Source organism: Astyanax mexicanus, chromosome 2 (assembly GCF_023375975.1).
Source record: "Astyanax mexicanus isolate ESR-SI-001 chromosome 2, AstMex3_surface, whole genome shotgun sequence".
NCBI lineage: Eukaryota > Metazoa > Chordata > Actinopteri > Characiformes > Acestrorhamphidae > Astyanax > Astyanax mexicanus.
Window position 1 is genome coordinate 22,361,179 of NC_064409.1, and position 22,140 is coordinate 22,383,318.

Here is a 22,140-nt window from a genome sequence, read left to right on the forward strand (position 1 = left end):
TTTCAGCTTGTCAACAAATCCATGTGTACAGCTGTCCATGAGGGGGTGCTTAAAGTGAGATTTGTATTCAATACAGTAAAAGCAAAGGTGAATTATATTATATTATATTATATTATATTCCCCATCCGGAGGGGACGCCAGGAGCAAAAACCCAAGTCTTACATAATGCTGCTTTAATGTTTCATTTCTTTTACTGTTACTTTGCTGGAGTGTGTGGTCTTAACTTAAACTTGCAGGTAAAACTGAGTTTTGATTGTATAAAATACTGTTTAATATCTGACTCAACATGTATATATCTTTGTGTGTATGTGTGTGTTATATTCTGTTGTATTTGTATGTGTGTTTAGTAGTGTGTATTTGTAACTGGTGTGTGTGTCCTGTCTTACAGATGCACCATCCCATTCAGATGAAGCCTGCAGATAGCGAGAAATCTAATGGTAAGTGTTTGGTGGTTTGTGTGTGTATTAAATATGATAATTACATCTGAACTTTAATACCATGGATTGCTTCATGCTGCCACCCATCAACATGTGTGTGTGTGTGTGTGTGTGTGTGTGTGTGTGTGTGCTCACCTCACTCTGACGTTTCTCATATTTTCATATTTTCTGTGAGTAAATTAATTACACTGCTGAGAGCAGCTAATCTTCTTCCAAAGTGGTGTGTTAGTGTGCGTGTGTGTGTGTGTGTGTAAGAGGAGGAAAAGCTCGGAAACAGCTCTTATGCTGAGCTCATCCCATTGCTGTTAAATGCACAAACAATTCAAACAGCAGAATAAACAAGTGAGCTATTGATTTCCCAGAGTGCAGCAGTGTGTTTATCTACAGCCGCAACAGAGACACACACTCTGCTCATTAAACACCAATCACACACACACACACACAGTTTTTTTTTATTTAATGCTTTCTCACACAATAATCTTTTATCCATCCATCTATCCATCCATCCACCTGTAACCCACCCTTGTTGTTTCTGTTAGCCTCTTTAACAACCAGTCTCACTGTACGTTTCCTCTCTCTCTCTCTTTATCAGCGGTGGAGGACAGGAAGTTGTTTATTGGGATGGTGTCGAAGAAGTGTAACGAGAACGATATCCGGGTTATGTTTTCCGCTTTCGGCCAGATTGAGGAGTGTCGCATCCTGAGAGGACCAGACGGACTCAGCCGAGGTAACAGGCACACCCAACACACACATACACATACAAACAAACACACACACGGACTGACAACCATATAGTCTGTCTATTCATAAACCCATGACTGAGAAATGTGCTCAAGAAGTGTGGACGTCTTGGGCACTGTTCTAGTTTCTTCTGGACTGTATTTGAACTTTCGGTTGCCTCCAGCTAAACCATCCCCCCATTTATCAGGAGGTATGAGTTCTGACTAAAGCAGTTCGTTGCTGGACTGGCGCCAGCCTGGATCTGTGGTGCGAAAGTGAGGGGAAAGTTGTGAGATTCACGAGTCTTTGTGTTTCTCGTCTGTTAAGCAGGCTGGAGCTGGAGATGTAGATCGATATTGAGAACATGGCTTCAGGCTGGGTTTACAGGGTGAACTAGTTGCATGGAGCCCAGTTTCTGTGCAGCCTCCCACTTACACAATACAGCGTAAATCATACAACACACACTGGAATACCGCATTAGTCCTCAGATTTATTAGCTTTTTCAAAATTTTCATATATACATTGTTCAGACAAATTAATGGGTGGATAGATGGGTAGACAGACAGACAGACCGAGCGATCAGTAGATAGACAGATTGGTCAATAGATAGGTAGACAGATCTAAAGTTGCAGGTACAGACAAGTGGTTGCTCATTGTTTCTTTCATATTCCATAATATACCGCCCCCCCCTCTCCTCATACCCCCCCCTCCCTTCTCTCTCTGGGTCTCATGAATATTTTAATTCGGTGTGAGATGAGCTGGCTCTGTGAGCTCATGCTGAGAGATATATTTGAGCGGTCCTCACGGAGGGGATGTTCGCTCTGCAGAACCCCACCCCTCCCCAGAACCCAGGAACAGGAAGGACTGAATAAACAGATGAGTAAACAAGTGTAGAGGGGAGCAGACCCACCAAGGCGGTCCCTCACAGCCTGGGGAGCAAACTCAGCTCTGTGAGAGTAAAAGTACCTTGTCATTCCTTTCTTTCTTTTTTTACCTCATTTTCTTTGTCTCCCTTTCTTACTCTCCCATAATTTTTGTCTCTATCTCTCCTTTTCTAACTCTTTTGCTCTCTTTCCCATTCTCTCCTTGCTCTCTTTCTCCTAATTTCCCCATTCCCATCATGTTCTATCTCATTCTATTTCTGTCTGTCTCTCACCTCTTCTTATGTCTCACTTTCCCAACCCCATTCTCTGTCTTTCACCCTCCCATTTTCTCTGGCTTCTTTTCTCTCTAATTCTATTCATATCTTTGTCTTCCTCTCTTGCCCATTCTATCTTTCTCTCTACTTCTCTACCCTCACTCTCTCTGTCTCCCTGTCCCTTCTTTTCTTGTGTCTCTCAATCTTCCCCTAGCTTCATCATTATCCATCTCTCTGTTTGCTCATTCTCATTTTCCTCTCGCTCTTCCACGTTCTCATTCTCTCTCTCTCCCTTTTTAATTCTGACTCTTTCAGAGGTCTATCAATCACCATAGAGTTTATTAATAAAATATAGATCACGCCACATGTGAGTTCTACGCCTGGGGACCTACCCCACTTACTTCAAACTCTCCCTCTCTCTCTCTTTCTCTCTCCATCTATATCTCTTCTTTCTCTCTTAACCTATTTATCTGTATCGTCTCTCTCTCTCTCTCTCTCTCTCTCTCGCTCTCTCTCTCTCTTTCCCTCAGTCTTTCTCTCTCTTTCTTTTTCTGATGACACCATGTGGCCCATCATATATTTATACCTGCTGTCTGCTGCAAACAGTCAGAGCAGATAATGAAAAGGTAGCTCTGCAGGAACGCGCTTCTCTCCCGTTCCACTCTCTCGTATCCCCCCATCCTCATGTCTGGTCTGTTTGGAGCAGAGCTTGGTGCAGGACAGCAGGAAAAATGAGGACTCTGAGTCTTAAAGTTTGGAGTAAAAATAAAAGAAAAGTTTTTTTTTCAGTGTTTACTCCCAGGAGAACATGTCTCAGGAGGGTTCTCAGCTTTTGCCAAAACACACAGATCGCTTCTTTAGAGTCTAAACCCACTTTAATGATGGCACTAATTAAACAGGCCCAAAATAAACACCCTTTCATTGGTCCACAACGGAGTGGCCGCACTCTCTCAGGAAAACACAAAAACGGGTCGCAGAGGAGGAGAGAGGGCAGAGAGAGAGAGAGAGACTGAAAGTGTAGAGCAGTGTAGAGAGCTGATGAAGTGGACAGACAGCGCCTCCTGCTGAACACAGAGCAGAATGACAGGAATAATCTTTTTAGCAGACACTTTTTCTCGCAGTCGTTCTTTTTAATTAATTTTTGCCGTTTTCTATATGCTTTTCAATATTTCTTTCTTTCTTCCTTTGCTTGCTATTTTCTATTTTTGCTTACTATTTTTCTATCATTTGTGATTACCCGATATCATTTTTTTTTTATTTCTTTGCTCCCAATCTTGCTTTTATTCTACATTCCATTAATCCTTTCCTGTAGGCTTGCTTGCTAAGATTTCAGAAATATACACTTTATGGACAAAAGTATTGGCACTCTAAAATTAAGGATATTAAAAATAGTTTATCATGCCTTTTTTGGAGCAACTTTTTTTAATGGTTTTGGAGCATTGATGAGGATTTGATTGCATTTGACTGCAGGTTGTTGAGAACATTGGATGATCACCACCCCTCCTCATCAATAACTCAACCCAAAAATATTGAATAGAGCTCAACTTTTCCTGAGAACACAGTTTCACTGCTCCACAGCTCAATGCCGGGGACTTTATACCCCTCTATTCCATTCCTCTGCTGTATTTATCTGCTCCAGAGCACCGTATTCTATTGTCTGTGAGCCTATTGGAAAAGAGGCAAACCCTTGACAATTCTATAGATTGTGAACTTCATGGCTTATTTTTTTGTTATTAAATATTGAATTGAATCTCAACCTCCAGCCATGTATCAAAATTATCTGTAATTTCTGTAACTGTGTTTCATGCTATTTAAAAATGTTTTTGGCATTTCCATCCACTCCATCCCATTCTATCCTATTACATTTTTTCTTTCAGTTCGTTTTTGTTCTTGCTATTTGCTGCTTCCATTCTACCTTCCTTCAGTGTTCTCCTGGAGTCTTTTCTTTCTAAGACTGCAGAAATATCTTACTTATTGACCTAGACTTGCTACTTCTGTCTGTGTGTGTGTGTGTGTGTACAGTAGAGCAGACTGCTCAGACAGTGCCAGGTTTCCAGCATGCCTCCATATGGCCTGTTCCTTTCCCTGCCACCTGCGTTTCAGCTTAAAGACTAAAGACTCCATTTCCCAGCAGCCCCTGCAGGCTAGGCTCCAGCACCATTCGGCCTCATGGGATCATTTGTCATGATTAGGGCAGGAACAGGCAGGAGATTGCATTTCACTGCCGTCGTTTTTAGAGTGTTTGGAGGGGGGCTCTCTATCAGACACATAAAAATGCAAATGGAGACTCTACTGTGTGAATAGTGTGTGTGTGTGTGGAGGGGATCTGTTTAAATAGTGTAATGGTGTGTGTGCGTGTGTACATGCTTACTACACATTTTAAGTATATTCTTATTGCATGTACATGAGGGTGGGCTTTAGTACATGTCATTAAATCAGTTAAATTAGGCCACAAATTAAAAGGCATGCAAAGTAAAAAGAGTAGTGGAACAGAAAAAAAGATCTTTATATTAATTAAGTTTATTCTTTTAATTAATACTCATCCTGTTTTCTTTATAATTATATGTATTATTTTATTATTTTAGAATTACATTTTGTTAAGTTTTAAGGCACAAAATTGGTCACAAAAGCATTGTAGAATGCCCTCTGGGATGACTGAACAGCACTTTTGCCATAATGCCAAAAAAAGTGGTTGCTATGGTGTCTCTGGTAGAATAATTCTGTAGCAATATTTGTTTCATTGTTACATTTATAGGGTGCCTATAAGGATTAGATACACCATGAACATAATTATAGTTGTACGTAGGGAGGGAGAGAGAGATAGGGGGAGAGAGAGGGAGAGAGAGGTGAGAGAGAGCATAATTACAAAAGTGGGTGGAGACAAGACAAACCCTCATCAGTTCTATAGGTTGTAAAATGAATGGCTTATTTTCCTTAATGTCTAATCAAATCTGAACCTCACACTATTTATCATTAGGCTCCTACTATGAGAACATGAGTTCAGGCTCATTATGCCCTTCATGGAGTTTTTTTATACTATATGTAATATTACTTTGCACTGCACACCCATAGTAATGCTACTAGACTTTTGGAGATGTTTTAATGAACACAGGTATGCAAAAAAACACTACATTTTGTATGACTGATATCTTTATTTATCTTATTTAAGTAATTAAATGAGTAAATAATTAATTACTGCCCAGATAATGAGCTTTGATCATTTTTTGCACAGGACTGTACATTTGTTTGTGTGTGAGTTTAAAATTTGGCGTTCTACCCAAACTTCATGGTCCAATTCTCACCACAATCTGACAACACGGCTCTGAACTCATACTCATACATGGGGGATATTGATGTATACTTGCTGATTGTGTTTGTTGACTGTGTTCAGTGTTCACTGTTACAGTGTTTAAAGGTACAGTTGAATGTTGACTGTTCTGTTGAATGTTGACTGTTTACTCTGCCTTCTTCTTTGTACAATCTCTGTTTTATGGCTTTATAACGACCTGTCCAACCCTTTTGTCTTGTTTTGTTTTTTCTCTTGTCTCTCCTCCTCTTCCTTCTCCTCCTCCACCTCTCTCCTCCCTCGTTCCCTCCCTCCCTACACCCTCCCTTCCCTCCCTTCTTCGTCCCTTCCTGCAGGGTGTGCGTTTGTCACGTTTTCTACCAGGGCAATGGCACAGAATGCAATCAAAGCCATGCATCAGTCTCAGACCATGGAGGTACTGTACTCTCGTCTCTCTCTCTCTCTCTCTCTCTACCTTTTATCTCTCTCTATCTCTCTCTTATGTCTCTCACTCTCTCTTATACTGAATTCCCTCTCTGCTATCCTCACCATCATCTCTCTTTTCTGTCTCCCACTGCCTCCTTTCTCTTCGCCAATATCACAGCCGGTATGTACCAGCCAAAAGTCTGTCACTTTAAACTAAGGCCAAAGTAGGGTAGAACTTTATGGAGAGCGATAGAGAGACATTGCAAGAGACAGATCAAAAGAAAAAGAGAGACAGAAAGAAAACTACTTCTACAGCAGTCACTCCAATTGTACCAAGAGGGAACTTTAATGACCCTCCTCCTCGCCATTAGTGTCAGGACCTGAAGTGGGCCGTTACACGGTCACCGCCTGGTAAGTCAGGAAAGACCCCCTCGAGTCGGGGGGTGGTCCTTCTTGACTGACCAGAGGGTGGCCGCCTGACACTAATGGCATGACGCTAAAGGCTGCCTTTAGCTTTTAATAACTTTACGACACTTTAATAACACACTTGTGTCCGGCAAGCTGTCAGAGGGTCCATAGTGTTTAGCTGTCAGTCTCGACAGCCGTCAAAATGTCACATCACTTTCAGCGCTGACAGCCGTCTAATGCAGGGTCTCTGGGTGTGCGAGAGAGCGAGAGCAAGAGAGAGCATGAGAATGGTAAGGTTATACCTATTAAAATATAATATCATCATCTCAAAGAAACCTTCCCAATGAACATTTGTATAATGTAAAGCTGTTTGCCACCTTAAACAGTAATGTAGCCTATTAGAGCCTATTGGAGAAAAGGCAAACCATTGACATATCTAAGGATTGTGAACTTCGTGGCTTATTTTTTGTTACTAAATATCGAATCGAATCTCAACCTTCAGCCATGTATCATTACGTTTATATTGCTACACTATGTTCAAAAGTATTCAAATGCCTCCACAAATCAGTGAATTCAGCTTGAATGATCCACCATAGAAAAGCACTGACCAATACAATACAAGGTTTTAATGCAGAAGCCTTCATGCCCAATGCCAAGATTGGTTGAGCAGTTTAGTTCTCTAAATTGGTTATCCAATACCTTTGGGACGAATTGGAGTGAGTGATACAGCATCCACGTCTCGTCAGAGATGCTCTCCTCAGGATGAATGCGATCTAATCCAGCTTCACTGTAAAGCCTCATAGAAAAAACGAAGACTGCTGACCATTACTGAGGTCAACAGGGTACACAATTCTAAGTATCTTCATGCCCGATGCCAAGCGTAGACTAAAGGGGTAGAAATTTCTCTAGCATTGGGTCATTGGGTTCTCTGGAGTGATGATGGAGCTTCATTCAACACTATTGGCCATATTGGCAATATTGGCCCTATCAGCTGTCAATCGCACACTGTGCAGCTTGATTTAGGACATGTCAATTAGGATGTCGGTGTGTCTTTAGTATTGTGAGGACGCAACAAATATGCCTTTTAGAGTTCAAACCATGCAAAAGGAATGTACTAATTCTCCTAATTAATAATGGGTTTGTTTTGGGCGTAACGTAAAATAAACCAATCATGTGTCCCGTGTCATTACATTTAAGAGCTAGGTGCACTCTGACTTTAGCTCGTTGGGATCTTAACAGCGCAGCTCTTTTGCGCTTCTCAGGAGAGGAAATTGACCACGCTGTGAATGTGCACGGGTAGGCCATTCAGTAGAACAGAATTGTTTTTTATCCTGTATTCTTTTTATTGTCATTTAAAAGATGGATTAGCGCAAGGATTTTGTGTGACTGTAACGGAGAGGAGGCAGGATACAGATGCAAGTCATTATTATTTTCCATTTTTAACAAAATAAACAAAGAACAAAACCCTAGGAACGAACTATAAAGAATAAGGTTACTGAAACAAACAGTATAAAAGTATAAACTATATAAAAGACTAAAACAAACAAGCAAACAGAGAAGCAAACTAAAGAAAACAAACCAGAACACTACACAACAACACGGCAGGTCACTAGCTCAACAAACACCGATACGGAACATTCAGACAGGCTCAAACAAAAAGCACGACAGAGAACAAAGGAGCACATGGGGTATTTATACAAAGCCACACACAAGAGGCAACTGTGGAAGTAACAAGGGGGTGTGGTTACAAATGAGACAGGAGGGATTACAGATGACAGGGCGGGGCTAAGGCGGAGACAGGACAATATCACAAACAGCACATGGGAGAAGAAAACTAAACAGAATTAAACACAGGTCAGAAACAGAAGAAACAGAAAATTAAACACACTAGACATATAAAGGCTAAAGGTGTGACAGTAAGTGTACTGAGTGGGGGGTCTTCAAGTGATAAGCATGCAGATTTATCCTAAACACTATTTTTTAGTGGTGCAGGCGCAAGGCGTGAAATAGACTGTGTGTGGTGTGTAAGATAGCAATGAGCTTAATAACATTGATGATCTTATCAGAATGAATGTAAGCAAATGCACAAGCAGCAACGTTTTAATATCTACTGTAAAGTCTTATAGTTGAGGCAGTGTATTTTGTGCCCACTGACAAGCATGGGCAAGAGGGGCATAAAGTGAGGCAACCTTCTTATGTATACCCTTAATATGAGATTAAATGCTTTTGGACATATAGCGTATTTTAATGCAGAATTATGCATATACTCATTATTTGCTGTAGCCTTAAGGCTTTAGTCTATATTTGCTACTGCCTTTTGAGATGAGATGTGTGTGTGTGTGTGTGTATGTGTGTGTGTGTGTGTATGTGTGTGTGTGTGTGTGTGTGTGTGTGTGTGTGTGTGTCTTAGTGTGTTCCATCATTGTGCTGCACGATTTCTGATGTCCATTAACCCTAATAACCCATCATTATGACTTCAGACAACCAAAATGTATCCTTTAAAAACCTTCAATTAGCCAATCAGAGATCAGCGATTGTGACAAATTCTGCTGAAGAGACGAGAAACTGGCTAAAGGAAAGAAATTATGGCAATTAGGAGTAATTACGTACAGCAGATTACATTCACAAATATATTGAAGTCTTTGTCCAGTATAATAACGTATAAATATCTATAGCAGTGAGAACAGCCAAGGTGTGCTTGCTTTTATATCTTTATAGGGACTGACCTCACAATTAGTCCGATCACACTATCCATTTAGTTAGTGTTTGTGAGGACTTTGTGGAGAGTAACATTTTGTATCTCACAAAATTGCTGCTTTTATTGATAATATAATAAAACACACACAGGGTACTAAGTAATTTCTTTCAGAAGTGAGGGAGTGTTGCAGAACAGTTGCAGGTAAACAAAAAAAAAGTTAAAAATAGATTGTGTTCAATTATATCAATTATATTATAAAGCAGCTCAGCTGATTTACCATTATTGGGCTCTTTTCTACAAAACCAGTTACTGATATGGTGAGAACTATAAATGTATATACTAGACTCTATAATGATTCATTTACATGAACACAATGATATAAAATCACCACTTTTTGGAACTGTGTTCTCTGAAATGATGGATCTCCAGTTAATACATTTGGGATGAGCTTGGGAATTTGGGATGAGGTGAAGTTTAATATAAGATCTTGACCTTACCATTTGAATGCAATCAAACTCTCACAGCAGTGCCCCAAAAACTAGCAGAAACTCCTGCTTGGTCTGAAGTTCTACCACCAAAATAATAATTTCTTAACCTGTTCATAAAGGAAAACATTATCATTCAAGTGTATATGTGTGTATGTGTGAATCAGGCTGTATAAATGAGTGCAGCTAGATTTATTCTGGGTCGCTGTATATTTTCAGTGCTGCATTTCATACAGAGGAATTTGTGGCCTCTCTGAATGTCAGGACTTAATGAAAACGGATGTGACAGGGAAACATGCGCGCACACACTCTTTAGGATGTGTGTTTTTTTTTTTTAGTGTACTCTCTCAGGCCTATTTTTACGGCTGTCGTCTTTGCAGACACGTCTGTCTGTTTAATCTCTTCTGTTTCTCTCTCATTTTCTCTCCCTTCTTTGTGTGTATTCAGCTGTACGCGTGTGTTATTGTATTGTTTCTGGGTTTTGTGTGTGTGTCCTATTAAATCAGCAATCCATCCTCATCCACATTTTCTACTCTAATTCACAAAAAAAGCACACACAGTTTCTATCCTAAAAGTATTCTATCTGAAAGTGTGTGCTTGTGCGTGTGTGTGTTTGTGCGTGTGTGTGTTTGTGTGTGTGTTTGTGTTAGTGTGTAAAGAGGGGCCAAACTGTTGCATTAAATAATTGCCAAAAATGTAGTGTTTATTTGAGCTTCTGGACAATTATTAAAAATAAATGAGATAACATTTTGAATTAAGAATGTTTATTTTGCATCATATTTGATACAGACGTAATTTAAATAAACAATTAACAATTATTGATGTACTTTTCCATTCTATTACTATAAATTCATAATGATGCAAAGTAGTTAATTATGTAATTATTACACTGCAGGAATCTCAAATATACTACAGGTCCAATTTTTGTGGACACTCCCTCTAATAAAGCCATCCAGCTACTGCTGACACAGATGTGCAAATGCACACACACACACACACACAGTTTGCATAGCTACTGTGGAAAGTATGGGCAGCAGATTCAATCCAATCCTGGACATTAGAGACAGTTACTCCAACAAAAGCATAATATTTTTTAAAACCCTTGATTTAAAAAAACAAAAAAAACTATAAACTATTACATGTTCCAGTGCTTTTGTCCATATAATGTATATTAGATTAGATTAGATTAGAAATACTTTATTGATCCCAGGGGGAAATTACAGTTATTACAGTAACAACCATTTACGTTGAATAATCAGATATGAATTATATCAGATATGATAAAGGAAATCATAGGTCAATTTTTTTGGTACCACTTAAAATAAGACTACCTTTATAAAGAGTTTATGAATGGTTTACAATAGAGATTATTAATGGTTATTAATTCGGCTGCAAATACTTTAAAACTCATTAATAAGCAGATAATAAATAGATAAACAACATAGATAGAAATGGCAAGTAGTGATTCCACACTCATTTCTAGTGTCAAACCTCAGATCTTTCTAGATCCTGATCTTACTTTGTGTTTTCCATCAATCAGCATTAAACCTGTCATATTAATATGTTTGTAAGAATGTTTAACTTTTTAATTTACTATTAATTAAATGACTGTTCACTGCTGCCTTTTCAATTAATGTGTTGTAACTGCTTATCAAGGCATTTACAACCTAATCAATAATACTTAATAATCTAATTTATAAACCATTTACAAATCCTTCATAAGGGTAGTCTTATTTTAAAGTGGTACCATTTTTTTTTACATTTGTATATCATACCTGTTACACAAAGTCCTTATATGTCCAAAATGGGACCTTTACAAGAGAAGGTAAAAACTTAAACTTAAATTTCAATAGACATCAATGTAAAAAGATTTTATTTTCCAATCATTTTGAAGAATTTCTATTGGTCCATTCATCAAATAATTCCGGTGCCATCAAAACAGGATTACATTGTCAGAAAGTGAAAAACGACAAAAATGCAGATACAAGGTTTTTGTGGGACAGTGACGACATGTTTGTTAGAGAGAAGGTAGACTGAGTGAGCAGATTGTGTGTGTGTGTGTGTGTGTGTGCGTGCGTGCGCGCACAAGTGAGGGAGAGAGAGTGAGAGTAATGAGATTTTGTAGGTCTCTTGAGATGCATGCCCTGAGATGGCATCACTTGACTGACACCTCCAGCACATCTCATTTCTGTATTTTTATCTCTCCTCTAAAAGAGAGAAAATCACTTTCCCAGATGGAACGAGTAGCGTGACGTTGACTCTGTGAATGTGTCACACGCACACATTTTAACCACCCTGTCATATGCACACACCTCTGTCTGTGACACTCAGGCCTTAGTGTGGCGGCAGTGTAAGGCATGTTTAAAAATGTTTTAAATTTTGCTATTTGATTATAGATGTTTAGAAAAGTACACACTGCATCATAACATTTCCTGTTATGCAATTGATTTTATGGGTATAATTATATGTTGAAATTTAAAATTAGTCTTATTAGATGTGTAGAGTATCATACAGGATTAGTTATGTAAAACTAATTACAAAATATTAGTTAAATGTTATTGGACAGTATTTATCAGTCATGTATTTTATGAGTTATACAATACTGTACAGCACTCATAATACAATAATATAGTGTCATGCGCTATTAGTTACATAGTAGTACACATACAGTAGTTGCTATACCTAATAGACGGTATTCTACAGTATTATTTGTATAATATTAGCTATACAATGTTGATAATAATATACAGTATTGTGCAGACTTCGTTATACAAGATTGATCAAAGAAGTATCGAATATACATTATTGCACAATAATATGTAAACTGTGTTCATTTGTATTACAGTCAGCTGTACAATAGAATTGTTTATATTTCTGCATAAATGTGACCTAACATATCATCAGATATCAGCTTCAGGTCCTTCCACAGCATCTCAATTGGATTAACATCAGGACTTTGACCAAGCCAATTAGAGGCCGACCGATCGATTGGCCAGCCGATTTAATCGGCCGATTTTTGTTATTTTTTTATCAATCGGCATCGGCCGATTTTCTTATTTGGCCACGCCGATTTTAATCCGGCACATCTGCGGGCAGCTACTTGGAACGCAGCGCAAGGTTTCAAGAGTGAGCAAGACTTTCAACGGGTAAGGCATCCATTTTTACAATCCAGTGTCCCAAAGTCTATATTTTCTCTCATGATTAGTAATCTGTGATGTTGCTTCATTTACTGAAAAAGAATAGAATTTCAACTGCATCGGTGTTGTAGCATTTCTCTCCAAACGAAACTATGCTTAGCGTTGATGGCAGGAGTGCATTTGGAATGCGCCCTGACTATGCAAGGCAAGCCCTATCTATAAGCTCTAGTATAAAATAACTGACGTCTCTTCTTCAGAAACGAAAATCTAAGTAAATAAAATCAAATTAACACTTGATATTTTCAGTATTTAAATTATTTTTAGACTAAATGAAAAAGGGCAGGACTAAAACTGTTTAAGGATATTCGCAGCATCAGCTGCGCTGAAATAATAATTACTGGTTAGTCAGGATTATTAGAGGACTGTACTTCTCCTTATATATAAATAATCTTTATTGTAAACGAATTAATAAAACAAATAGTTTCTAAAATAATGGAGTTAAAATAAAACATCTCTTTTCCCTTCACTACAAACAGACATTAAATCATGCCGCCTCCTGCTGTTCTGCTGTAAAACTCACCCGTTTAAAGCGGTTTGCGCTGTTAGATATTAAATGAAACGATGAGCAGAATTTTCTGTTTTGTCGGGTTCTACTTTAGAACCCCCTCCAGACTTTTCTGATAAAAGCTCATTTTATCCTGAACCTATAAAGTCCGCGCTCTTCAGCTTTCTCAACTCATTTTCCGCTCACGCACCGAACCTCCAGTACAGCTGATGAGACGCGTTTCTCTGGCTAAGGAGCTCATTTGAAGAAGAAAAAAAAACAGATAAAGCTATATTTAAATTACAGAACCTGTCTGTTTTTGCATTATTTATAATTTTATTCTTAATTTAAACGTCACCCATTTTTGTAAAATAATAGCTGCAGCCCTAATGTGAACATTTTATAACATTGTCCTCCCATGTCCATTCGTTTTCAACTGCATGGAGTTGAAGAAGAAATGAGCTTTGCCGTTTTGGAGTAACTATCTAAAGTTGTCACATTATGGAAGTCTTCTTGCACTCTGTTAAACATATTAAAATGAATAATTAATAGACTAACAGACTGCAACAAGTCATACATTTGTTAATTAGTAGGCCCCTACAGTACATTTTATATAATAGCCAACATAATATTTCTACTATAAACATGAATATATAGTGTATATAGAACATATGTTATATAATGAATAAAATAAAATGTTATGGATAATACAATCTAAATAAAATTAATATTTTTTTTATTAACATATAGTGATATAGTAACATTAAAGTCACTATAAAATGCTAACCTTATTTTCAATAAATTGTGTGAAGTTTACAACTGTTGTTCCTCCTCTTACTAGTATGATTTTAAGCATGCCAAATAAATATAATACGATAGCATATCGGCCCTAAAAATCGGCAGGTCACATCGGCCATCGGCTGACTCTGACCACTAATGATCGGTATCGGAATCGGCCTTAGAAAAACCCATATCGGTCGGTCTCTAAAGCCAATACAAAACATTGACTTTATTCTTCTTGAACTTTTCTTTGGTAGAATGACTTGCGTACTTAGGGTCATTGTCTTGCTGCATGACCCACCTTCCCCTCGGATTAAGTATATAGACAGTTCTCTTGACATTTTTCTTTACAATTGTCAGATATAATTCAGAATTCTTTGTTCCATCAATAAACGCAAGCCATCCTAGTTCAGAAGCAGCAAAACAGGCCCAAACTATGATACTACCACCACCATGTTTTACAGATGTGATAACGCTCTTATGATGAAAGGCAGTGTTTAACTCTTTTTATTTAAATCATTTTTTTTTATTTTTGGTCTCATCTGTCAACAAAACCTTTTCCCAATAGCAATGTACTTTTTGGGGAGCAGTGGCTTTCAGCTTGCAACCCTGCCATGCACACCATTGTTCATCTCTCTCTCTCTATGTGTGCACTCAGTGCTGGTTGGTGTAGCCTGCGGAAGGGCTTTGATATCAATATGTGTGGTTCTGTTACACTAGCTGCTTCTCTGTTCTCAGATCATGTCTTTAACACACCTTCCTCACTGTATGTGTGTGTAATAGGGGGGTAAGACAGAGATACCATGTTCTTACACAGAATTCATACAAATCCCACACAGACACACACACACACACACGGTTATACTCATTATGTGCTCTCTGTGCAGAGCCTCAGGGCTTTAGGCTATATTGGCTGCCCTCTGAGGTGTGTGTGTGTGTGTGTATGTGTGTGTGTGTAAGAGACGGAGAAAGAGAGAGAGAGATTAGCAGAGATTCAGTGGGTCTTTGGAGTGCAGTGTAGGCTGTGTGTGTGTGTGTCTCACTCAAACACATGATGAAATAGCTTTATAAAGCAGGAAATCGCTTTCTAGGGAAATAATATCACCATCTCAACCCAAACCACACAATACACACACACTCTCCATTCACCATGCACCCCTGTGTGTGTGTGTGTGTGTGTGTGAGTATGTGTGTGCAGCAGTGTGTATTTCAACAGCTGTAATAGTATTATGACTTTTGGTAAATGCTGGATTGTACTTAGTTCTCTCTCTGGACCTCTCATCCCCCCTTCTCTTTCTCTCTCTTTTCTCCCTTCACATTCACTTTCCTATCCCTCTCTTTTTTCTCATTTATCCCTATTTCCTCCTTTCATTCTTTATCTTTTTATTGTCTCTCACTCTTCCCTTCTTTCATTCTTTTTTTGTGTTTCTTCTGTCTTTCCCCTCTTCTTTTTCCTTCAATTACTGATTAATCCCTCATCTTTTTATCTCTTCTTTCCTCATTTCTATTTCTCCTCTTTCCTCCATTCTCTCTTTCATTTTGTCTTTAATCTCATTATCTCCTCTCCTTCTTTTTTCCCTATCTGTCCTCCTTTCACCCTCACTTTTTCTCCCCCTTCTTTTCCTTGTTGTTATTTTTCGTTTGTTCTGTTGTTTTGTTCACTCTTATTCTCTGTCCACCACACTTCCTTTCCTATATATATTAACCCCCTGTCTCCATTCCTTTTTTTATCTCATTTTCTCTATCTCTCTCTCTCTTTCTCTCTGCAGGGCTGTTCCTCCCCCATGGTGGTGAAGTTTGCTGACACTCAGAAGGATAAAGAGCAGCGAAGGCTGCAGCAGCAGTTGGCTCAGCAGATGCAGCAGCTCAACAGCGCCTCCGCTTGGGGGAGCCTGACCGGCCTGACCGGCTTAACCCCGCAGTATCTGGCAGTAAGAGGCCACACCCACGCAACCACGGCCACCAGCAGCGCAGCCAACGCCGCCGCCGCAGTCAGTCACTGTCTCCGCCCCCAAACTCCTCCTAAACCCCGCCCCTACACCGTCTCTTTTGGCTTAGAACCCCGTCCACTGCCCACAATCTCTTAGCGAAAAAGCTCAGTCGTTTCACACATTTCCCTTTTGCTCTTTCTTTGTGTCTTCTTTTTGTTAGAACAAACAATCTTTCCCCAAGTAATTTTTATATCTCAGTGTGTGTTGCTCGGGGTGTCTTCACAGTGTGTTTTTGAGGATTTTTCCCCTTAGAGTTGTTGCTTCCAAAGAGCTAGAGTATAGCATTGTAAACTAAAATAGTTTCATGTTTGTTAAAATAATATTTTCGGGAAAAAAATTAGAACATAATTACTACAACCCTCAAGGGTAATATCAAGAAATCTCTCAAAAGCATACATGGTTGAAATCTTAGTGAAGGCATCACCTCAGCAACACCAGATTAAAGACGGTTTCCACTGCAGGGCCAAATAGTTCTAAGCATGGAGGGTAACTGTTTTGATGGATTTTCTACATGAACATGGTGTCCAACAGAGATGTTGGACGACACCAGTAGTAATGTGGGACAAGGCTGGCATGTACAATAAAAAAGCACAGATTTACATTTTGCTGTGTTCTGTGCACTTCCTTGTCCTGATTAAGCAGTTGTGTAAATGGGAAACAAAAAACAAGAAAACCATTTGGCCCTGCAGTGTTAAAGAGGTCATAGTCAGTAGAGACTGTCCTGTCTGATAATTTCACTTTAGATCACATCATACTATTTCATCTTTTTCAAAGCTTTCCCCTTGCAAACTGAACCAGCTTCCTTCTCCGCCTCCTTTAGCTTAGGCCCCGCCCACACCACAGTCTGTTAACAAAACAGATTAGGCCGTCTGTTTCCCCTTTTGCTCTTTACAATATTGCTGTTAAATTCTCATTTGAGAGAACAAGAGAAGCAAAAGCAAGAGTATTGGAACGTACTGAGACAGGCCTACAGCAACCACCTCCACATCTATTTGGCTCCTCTCTCCTTCCTTCCCCTCCTCCCTCCGTCTTAGCACTAGTGAGCCTGTTAGAAATCTGTGGGCATTTCTTATTTTCATCTTAAACCTTCAGTGTAGCGTCCCTAGTGACCACTTTGCTCTGCTAGAGCCCCATAAAAACCACTCTGCTATACCCAGCACTTTTCACACTCTGTAAAGTGCAGAAACACACAGTGAAGGGAAATAATGGGCATGATAGTTTTTAGCAGCCAATCTGAGAGACAATTGCCAATACAATATATACACTATATGGACAAAGTATTGGGGCACTCATTGTAATCACTAAATTCAGGTATTTTACATAGATTTTAATTATGCTAATGACAAATATTAGTGAAATAATTGGTGGTTGTAAAGAGCTCACTGAACTCCAGTGTGGTACTATAATAGGATGGCACCACTGCAACAAGTCTGGTGAGATTTGTGGACTCCCAGATATTCCACCATCAGCTGCAAGTGGCTCTGCTGACTCAATAATTACAAAGTTCCAAACCTCCTGTGGCATTACCATCAGCACAAAATCTATGTGCCTGAAGCTTCATGACATGGAGTTTCTCAGCCGAACAGCAGCATGCAAGTTTTACATCAACAATAACAATTCCAGTCATCAGATGGAGTAGTATAAAGCACATTGACACTGGAAAAAAAATATATATGGAGTGATGAATCATGCTTTTTTTTGGGGGGATGGATGAACCTGCATTAGGTGAATGCCAGGAGAATGCATAATTTAAGCTCCATAAACACATGGTTGGGAGTGTGTGGTGTGAAAGAACTTAACTGGCCTGCAACCTCATCCAACATCACTGTCTGGCCTCACAAAATTTCTCCTGGATGAATGGACAAAATGTCTAATAAACACACTTCAACTCTTCTTAAAAGCCTTCCCAAAAGAGTTGAAGCTGTAAAACAGGACCAAGTCCATACTAATTCCAATGGATTCTGAATGGGATGGTGTGTAATGTATCCCTACACTACCACAATACTTCTGTCCATATCTAAAGAGAAGAAAAAAGTAAATCTAGCTCCTGACAAGTGCTGTGTGTCTCTGTGGTTGACAGACTGTCCTACAGTGTTCCTATAGAAGATTTCACATTAGAGCACATCATAGTACCTCATCCTCATTTATTAGATTCCTTCAAACCTTCTCCTTATACACCAACTCTGCATTTCTTTAAACCAGGGCTCTCAAACCTGAACTGTGATGGACTGCAGCACTGCATAGCATTGTGTTAGGTGCTCTTACACACCAGATCTGTTGGTGATTTATCAATTAGAGCCTAAAGAACTTGTTTGATGAAGAAAACAATTTAGTGAACCCATGAAATGTGCAAATCGCGTGCCAAAGCACAGTGATGTGAAAAATTAGGACATCCCATGACAATGTGGACATGTGATCTTCATTTAAACAATTTTAAATAGATTGTAAGTAACTGTCTCATGAATATATTTACTTATCTTTGCTCGTGGGTGAACTTATCATTTTTTTTATGTTCTTCATTTGCTCTCAGTAATTGTAATACACAATATTATTGTCATTTTAGAAATAAATATTATGCCACTGATAATAGCACAATTGTATAATTTTAAAGATCAATGAATGTTTAAGACATCAACAACAACTAGAATATGAAAATGTTTAAATATCCTGAACAAATAAAAATAGGTCACAATGCTAAGTAAACACAATAGGTAAAATCTTGATTAGCAAAATGGAATAAGGTCATATCAGTATAAAGCACAATGTCAATTTTAATTTTCAATAACAATTTTAATGAGGAGCCAGACACAGCTGATTTCTAATAGTCCTTCGATCTGTTTAAACCCCTTCCAAGACTTTAAAGAATCAGAGAGTTGTCTGGATCTGGTGTTGGATCTAATGTTGAATAAAATCTACATTTTATAATTTATGTTTCTTCAGTTGTCTGTGTTTAGTTACGTATCTCTATCTCTCAATATTGTTCACATGAAGATCAAATGGCCATATCTAAAAAAAATAATCTTGTAAATATGCAGGGCTGTAGTTCTGCATGTTCTTAGTTGGAGAACCCCAGTACTGTACATACTGTTTGGACCATAGCGCTGTTTCTTTACACTCTCTCTCTACCACTCTTTCTCCTCTCTCTCTCCTCTAGTTGCTACAGCAGGCGACCTCCTCCAGTAACCTGGGAGCATTCAGTGGCATCCAGCAGATGGCAGGTAAGCTGACCTCAGTTTGACCCCTTTACCCAGCCGCCCCAGTTTTACCCTAATGAAGCCATTTTAACCTTTCTACTAAACTCCCATTACTAAACCATTCCGGTTCTGGCCCATTTTAACCTCTAGTGTGAACTTCTTCTCCTGTACTTGGAATAGTGGGAGTCAGAGAGCCCAGCTTATTTAATCTACAGAATCTTTGTGGTTGGTGTGTGTGTGTGTGTTTGTGTGCGTAGATATTTGTGCACCCACATTTGTGTGAGTGAAAGGAAGAATTTAGAATCAAATATCTGAATATGAGGATGGATTTATTTTATTCTCAATGTTTTTTGATACATGCTTTGTAAACATGCTCAAGGACACTTGAACTACTTCTGGCATTCAACAGTCTTCAGATTTTCTTTCACTCAGCTTGCAAATGCTCTAAAACTAACCATCACACCTAGAGGATGTGATCTGTGCTATGTTCGCCGTGCCCTGGATTCTGTCTGACAGAACAGGCGGCCTCTAGTCTCAACAAGCCTCAATCAGCCAGATCTATGCTTTCACTTTTAGCCTTAGTATCAAGAGTTTTAAAACACAACTGTGTAGAACATTAGTGTAGCACTATATACATACATTATATAGGCTTACATATTTCAAAAATCATCAACACACAAGAAAAAACTGTCAATAGAAGTTGTTGTAATTTTTATTAATTCTAAACCATTCTGGAACTTTTTTATCGGTTCATTTATTATAATTTTTATTCATAGAAATGGCAAAGATGCACAATTGTCAAAATGTTTTTGGACACCCCTTCTAATAAATGCATTCAAGTACTTTATGAAAAGTACTGCCAACAGAATAGTACCCTGATGCAGAGGATAAATATGAACCTTTTGGCATCGTGCCTAATGCCAGCCTAAAAGGACTAGAACAGAGTAAACCACCCCCCACCCCCCAGCATTGATCTGTGAAGCAGTGAAACTGTGTTATTTGGTATAATGGAGCTCCATCTAATACTTGATTACTAGATGGGATGAGTTGAGATTAGTTAGGGATGAGGCGGAGTGGTGATTATCCAACATCCCAACCTCACTTACAATGCTGTTGTCACAGAATGCAATCAGATCCTCACAGAAATGTTCAGAAAAGTCTAGTAAAAAAGTCTTCTTTGGACACTGGAGACAGATGCTCCAACAAAAGCAGGAACCAATACATGAACCAATATTTTTATACTCTTAAACTATGAATGAGCAGTGTAAAGGGTTCTGGTGTGACTGTGATTATATGGTGCCTTAACTACTTAAAAGCTTTTCTGCTTTTAAATTAGGCAAATTGGAACCTTGGAACTGGTGCCATTTCAGTATTTGCTTAAGCGAACTGAGCAAGGACTAAAAAATGGCAGGTTCAAGCTTGCTGACTGGCCAGAGCCACAATTCAAGAATCTAGAACACAACGCCTTTAGCAGCAGTGAAGATTATATAAAATAATATTTTGTGAATGTTTAAGATATATTTCAGGGAGGAGCTAGGGTAGAGGAGAACAAACCAGATGCCAAAACATTTGTACAACTGAGTAGAGTAGAGTTGAGTAGTAAAGGTAGCACGCCATGAAAAAGCACCAATGTACGCAGATATACACCTAAAACCCACCCCTGAGGAGACTTTGTGGGAATTTTCTCAGTATATTGTGTGCTTGATATGAATGTGTCCAACCTTTGCAGACCACAGCCAATCCCACCTAGACACGCCTCTACAATTATTAGTTTTACTTGATGAAATCAAGTGTTTTTGTGCTTCTAACACACTTCCCCCATGCGCCATCTGTCCAGGGGATATTTAAAAGGATGCGCGATAGCTGTGGATGTGCCAATGCCCCCGTGGAGACTTTACAGTTAGCGCTGCTACCCTGTTAGCGCTGTTATCTTCTCCCAAAGCTCTTGGTGGCGGTTTGGTGGTCCAGCCAAGGCTTTTTCTGAAGCGTGTGTGAAGTCTCACCAGTCAGTGAAGGACAGAGAGAATGGAGGAGGAACAAAGTGCTGCATGTGTCGCTGATGTTCAGACAGTGTTGATCTTTCTGTTATACAAGCAGACTGACAGGTGTGAGAGATTGCACGTGTGTGTGTGTGTGTGTGTCAGACGTTTGAGAGTGTATTCCTTCATGTTGTGTTTCCACAGAAAGTTTGGTTGCCTTACTTTCCTTTTCTCCTTCAACAACCTTTACCTCTCTCTCTCCTCTCTCACTCCCTCCCTCTCAATCACTGTGTTTCTATGTTTATATTTCTACGTCTCTCTCATTTCTCTCACACTCTCTCCTTTTCTCACACTCTTTCTTGTGTGTGTGTGAGTGTGTGTGTGTGTGTGATGTTTGGCAGGACTTAATTGTGGTCTGTTTATCGAGCTGTCTGGGCTTTACACAGCGAATATTCGGAGCAGCTGCTCAATTATCATTGTCACTGCTGCGGATGAAAGGAAGAAAAAGGGGGATAATAACGGAAAACCGCGCTTATAGCGTGGGATGATTTTTTTTTCACCTCCAAGATGCTTTCCCCCCTCGAACGGAGGAGAAGATTCCGTCTCTCCTCTTTAATTAGCAACTGTGCTGGGTACGAGGAGCGTGCCGCTGGTTTTGTTTACCATTAAGGAGTTCTCAAAGCTCCTGCCTAAGTTCACCAGTGTGTTTCTGAAACACACACACACACACTCTCATGACAGAGGTACACAGTAAGCCAACAGCAGCACCAGCTGCCACATTGCAGGATGAAAGAGATTCGCCTCTAATTTGGTGAGATTACCATAACTGTCAAATCCAGTTTGTGCTTTTTTTGCTGTTTTTTTTTTTCTTCTAAAACAACAGCCTCGTGTGAAACCACTTTAAATGGAGGAATTTG

The 22,140-nt window shown here is 39.2% G+C and overlaps 1 protein-coding gene across 23 annotated transcripts in view; it reads left to right on the top strand.

Annotated features, from left to right (window-relative positions):
- celf2 (cugbp, Elav-like family member 2) overlaps positions 1-22,140 on the top strand; it is a 198,404-nt gene that overhangs the window by 153,890 nt on the left and 22,374 nt on the right. For 14 of the 23 annotated variants that reach the window (XM_049473836.1, XM_007234989.4, XM_022671581.2 and 11 more), the window contains 5 exons: positions 389-437; positions 1,030-1,164; positions 5,938-6,017; positions 15,829-16,050; positions 19,205-19,268. In XM_049473836.1, the coding sequence (XP_049329793.1) occupies positions 389-437; positions 1,030-1,164; positions 5,938-6,017; positions 15,829-16,050; positions 19,205-19,268 (550 nt within the window). The remainder of the gene's footprint in view (positions 1-388; positions 438-1,029; positions 1,165-5,937; positions 6,018-15,828; positions 16,051-19,204; positions 19,269-22,140) is intronic. The other 9 variants (XM_022671612.2, XM_049473825.1, XM_049473824.1 and 6 more) reach the window with 1 other exon arrangement.